Below are 5,000 nucleotides of genomic sequence, written 5' to 3'. Positions count from 1 at the left end.
ATTGGACCTCAGAGGGTTGGATCCAGGGAAAAGTGACGTCAAGGGCTCACTAGTTTTAAATTTTAGCGTGTAAATGCAAGATATTATATATGCAAAACACGAGTTTGAAAGTGTGAAAGCCCAAAACTTCCGTGCGGCAGATTAATTCTGCGGCGTACACACGCATTCCATTCTTAAAATGGTGAACCTTTGACGTCATTTCTTCCGGATCCAGCTCTCTCAAGATATTAAAGTTAGTAATGGCAGACCATACAATAGGAAAATTCCAGTTAAAATATACAGGTGTCTTTTTTTCTTAATCAAGGTTAAAACTTTGGGCGCTTAGTGTTAAGTTAACATAGTTTTAAAATCCAAAGAAAAATAAGAATTGATTTTTTGGTCACAGTGGTACTTTAATGAGAGATCTTTTGCTTTCGTCCACGAACATGGTGGCAATGACGTAATGTGAAAGCCACTTGTATCGGGACAGTTGTCAGACGAAGCTAGTTTAATGCCCCAGTTCCCACGAGTCTCTTATAGCACAGTAATCGGAAGATCGTAGGTTCAACTCCTATTATGGAGCACTAGGATTTCTTCCAAGCATTTTGAGTCAAAATTCGAAGAAACGATACATGTCTTCAATCATTTACCACGGTTGACATTTCGCCACCTCTTTCACCATAAATGCGACAATGCACTCTTCAGACAATTTCAGTCCTAGCAGTAAAGCAGGACAACTGTTAGACTTTCTCAAAGCCCGTTTCCGACTTCGACTTCGACTTCGACTTCGACTTCGACTTCGACTTCGACTTCGACTTCGACTTCGACTTCGACTTCGACTTCGACTTCGACTTCGACTTCCAACTTCGTCGCTTGCTTTCGCCCGCCCGCGCTCGCTCTCTTTCGCAGTCGACTTGTAGCAAGTCTAGACAACTGTCACCTGAATCTAGTCTAATGGCCTGGCTCCCACGAGTTTCCTATAGTCCCTATAACTCGGTGGTAGAGCATCCGAACTAGCCATCGGGAGGCCGTAGGTTCCGACAACTCCTACGAAGAAACACTCAGGATTTTCCCGAGTATCCCCGAGTTACTTTCGATAAAAAAAAAGAATTTTTACCCTGTTCACATTATGTCACCTGATTTCTGTCCCCAGCTCCCTTTATTCAATGTTCACTTCATGCCGTGATCTGTTACTCTGAACCCTAATATAGTCAGGGGGTAGTGAGCAGAGAGAAGTGAAGTGAAATGAAGTTATTAGTTTCTCCCCCTCGGGGCTTTTCAGAAATAATTTACCATGCTTTTTGTGGGGGACTTTGGCCAGACCGCTTGTTACGCAGTTTAAAATTTTTTTTTTTTGACCAGATAAGGTCAGACCACAACACAGGTCGCTCTCTTTCGAAGTCGGCTTGTGGCAAGTCTAGACAACTCTCTATTAAAACTTGAAATCTTTTCGAGAAGTGAGTGGGTTCTTTAACGTCCCATACTATTTGATTTCCAACAAGGGCTATGAGACGGGACCTCCGGCTTACAGTCCTTATTCGAAAAGACTTGAAAGCCTAACCATTCGCGGGTGTTATTACAAAGGCAGCATTTTCTCCTCAGTTTTTTCAAGACCCGGAGTCTTGGTCCGGCCGGAGTCGAACTCTCGACCTCCTGCATGACAGCCCGATGTACAACCAACTGAGCCACCAACTGAGCCACCGGTGCGCGGTGTGAAAGCAGAACAAGGGACTTAACAAATTAGAGGGACCGATTGATCGGACATTGTAACTGACTACTTTAGTTGTACATTTTTACAGAAGCAACAGAAACAGACAATTTACAGGAATGTGACAGGGTTCAAAACAAAACAAAAAAAAAGAAGCACAGTCGCACACGAGCCATTGGGGCTCAAATGGCCGGAGGTTATCCCAGTTGGAGTACATATAGCACGAAGCGAGTGGGTATAATTATAGCGACTCCCTCCCCCACCCAGGAAAGGATGCTGGTCTGTTGCATGGTTACCCCTAGCATTATGTCCCTATGTTTTACTGTTCCTAAAAGATCTACGACGGCGACATTGACGAAAACGTCAACAACGTGGGCGAAGTATCCTAAAAAAAAATGGTACGAGCGGTTTTCGAGAAAAACAAAGAAGGAAAGCTTGTAATCACATTTCTAAGCTAGTACAGTTTGCCCTCAAATCCTCAAATTTGGTGATTTCACGTCGTTGTTACGCAGAGTACCGCAATAACACGTGCTAACATGTGTGCTGCACGTGCAGCACGATAATGGGATTGCACCAATCACAGCGGAGCACCCTGCTAAAAAGGTGACGCGTAACCAGTCGACCTCATCGCCTGATGAAGACTAGCAGTATGCAGTCCAAAACGTCGCGTGACCACATCGTGAGACAAACGAGAATACTTTATTGTCATTACCGGTATTTTTCCTCTTTTAACCAATGATATTGTTGTTTTGTGGCGTTGTCGTTGAATACCACATCGTAGGTCTTAAGTCCATAATGTCCTTTTACGTCATCAAATATACACTGTACATTTACATGTAAGAACCAAACATACCGCAAAACAAGCTGTTTTACCCGGAGCAATAAACTGGATGTGACCAGACACTGCATTTTCACTCACACCGGATTCTATCCAGGGCTGGTTTAATTCATTACATGCCTAAACAAAAACAGATCAATGATGATGATGATGATGATGATGAACTTTATTTAAGTGTCATCTGTATTTAGCATTGGGGCACTAATTGAAGACACTGTAATTAAAACTGAAATCAATAATAAACGGAAATCAAGACAACATGTTGGCTTTTGAGGAGAGGGGAAATCCGGAGTACCCGGAGAAAAACCTCTCAGAGCAGAGTAGAGAACCAACAAACTCACATGTGACGCCAAGTTTAGAAATCAAACCCGGACCACATTGTTGGGAGGCGAGTGCTCTCACCACTGCGCCATCCCTGCACCATCGATGTCAATAATGTGGCAGTTACTTTCCCAAAAGTAGTTACAATTCAATTAATTTGGAAATCAACTGCAACTGTGGACTTCACATGAATGACTATAAATGTAAATCATTTTGTCTGAACACACAGAACCACACAGCACTAACTCTCAGACTTCCATCATGCAATTTGTTGATCAAAGAGAGTCGCGCAAGGAATTCGCATGCAAATGGAAGGACGGATTATTTCTTCATGAAATACACAGTCAAAGCAGGTTTCTGTGTTCGTTTTGAAATATATCTTTTTGCTCAAAGGGAAATCAGAAACATAAAAAATGATGTAAATAAAATTAAAATGCTGACCGTATTTATTGCCATTCTTGCTTCAAAGTTATCCACGCAGCTTAGAACAAGGTCTACATGTTTTTCACCTTTGCCACCACGGCTAAAACATTACAACACAACAGTTGGTAACCTGTACATAATAAGCAAACTACTACCAGCCTCAAATCTGCAAAATGATGAAATGCTCTCCTACAAGATCCTTCATGTGCTCTTATGAACTTTGTAGAAACTTTGAAAGTTCCATCAGAAATCTTGAACCAGAACTTCACCTCATCGAGCCGCTACAAGAAGGGGGTGAATATATAGGCCAACGGATCGGCGGCTTTTGGAAATAATTTTGCCCGGATTTCAGATTCAGTGCCCGAAATTTTGAACGATTTTCAGATCTCGTAATTCCAGCGGATTGCGGTTTCACCCTTCTTTCTGACCCGGATCATGGAACTTTGCCTGTAATAAAGTTCGGATGGCGGATCGATCTCACCGATCTCGTTCGGATCACGGAATTCTCAAATCTATGTGACGAATATGAGAAACAAATGATCCTGAGTACAGTAATATTCATCCTTATAATGACCATTATAAATTATCAGCAAGAATCAACTGTGTCTTGTTTCTTCAAACGTGAAATATTTTTTTAAACGACCCTCAAGGATACTCTGAGGTTTTCAACGAGGTACATCACGACACGTATACGTATTAAGGTGTGGTTATGTTTTCGTTTTCAATTTCTCAAACTACGGCCTAATTAGCGAAACGAAACGAAACGAAACGAAACGAAGCGAAGCGAAACGAAGCGAAACGAAATACAGAAAAAAACTCCTAAACATTCATTAAAGCTAACCTTAGGCCTAAATTAGGCCTAAACAAATTAAGTTTTTTAGGCTCAATGTTAGCATTGGTAAACGGTTAGGGTTGTACCAAAGGAAAATTTCGATACGTTTTGAAAAATAGTAATGCGGCCGACCAAAATTACTATTTTGCGAACCGGATTGAATTTTTTTGGGCAGGTACGACCCTAACCGTTTACCAATGCTAACATTAGGCCTCAAAACATTTGTTTAGCCCAAATAAGGCCTAAAGTTAGCTTTAACGAATGTTTACGATTGTTTCTATCATTTCGTTTCGCAAATTAGTGCAAGCCTTAAACAACTTCATCATTTGCCTCGTGTTTGACGGTGACATTCACATTGTCTTTTGCACTTTTCCTATCTGACAATGTTTTCTAAATGCTACCGAAAATTATTCAAAGCAAGGTAAAATGCTCAGCTGCTTACTGCAAATTCAATTTTAACTATCAACTTCACAAAACTACCGGACATTGAAAATAGAAAATCCATAAGTAAGTGGCGATCGGGTGCTGATTATGATTAATTCATTTTCTACTTTTGACTAGGTTGTCCATTGTTTTTTCTTTGGGCAACCATGCTTTTTATTTCACCAACAACAGGTCGCCTGGTTAACTTTCTGGTCCTCTTGGATGACCGGACAACCGCTAATTTCGAGCACTGATATATAAAAACTAAAAACACTTTAGCCAAGTTTTTGCTTTACGCCATCTCAAATACTCACCTTATTCTACATAAAAAGTGCTTAAAGTTCTCAAGTAACGTTATGTCATAGTTGTAAGCTTCGAATTCAACGTCAGGGTTGATGTCTCTGCGGAAAAAGATATCAAACAGTAAACAATAGTGAGACAGAGAATACTGAAGACTGAAAAGACAGCAGATCAAA

General features: G+C 41.0%; 1 protein-coding gene across 2 annotated transcripts in view; it reads right to left on the bottom strand.

Moving 5' to 3' along the window:
- Window positions 1–5,000, bottom strand: part of LOC137984305 (ubiquitin-like modifier-activating enzyme 5) — a 24,985-nt gene that overhangs the window by 12,362 nt on the left and 7,623 nt on the right. For both annotated transcript variants that reach the window (XM_068831448.1, XM_068831449.1), the window contains exons 6-8: window positions 4,839–4,925; window positions 3,288–3,369; window positions 2,541–2,645 (exon numbers count right to left, since the gene is read on the bottom strand). In XM_068831448.1, the coding sequence (XP_068687549.1) occupies window positions 2,541–2,645; window positions 3,288–3,369; window positions 4,839–4,925 (274 nt within the window). The remainder of the gene's footprint in view (window positions 1–2,540; window positions 2,646–3,287; window positions 3,370–4,838; window positions 4,926–5,000) is intronic.

The sequence above is a fragment of the Montipora foliosa genome, chromosome 14 (genome assembly GCF_036669935.1).
Source record: "Montipora foliosa isolate CH-2021 chromosome 14, ASM3666993v2, whole genome shotgun sequence".
NCBI classification, from domain to species: Eukaryota; Metazoa; Cnidaria; class Anthozoa; order Scleractinia; family Acroporidae; genus Montipora; species Montipora foliosa.
Note: the sequence above shows the minus strand (reverse complement) of the source record. Positions and strands in the feature narration are given on the sequence as shown.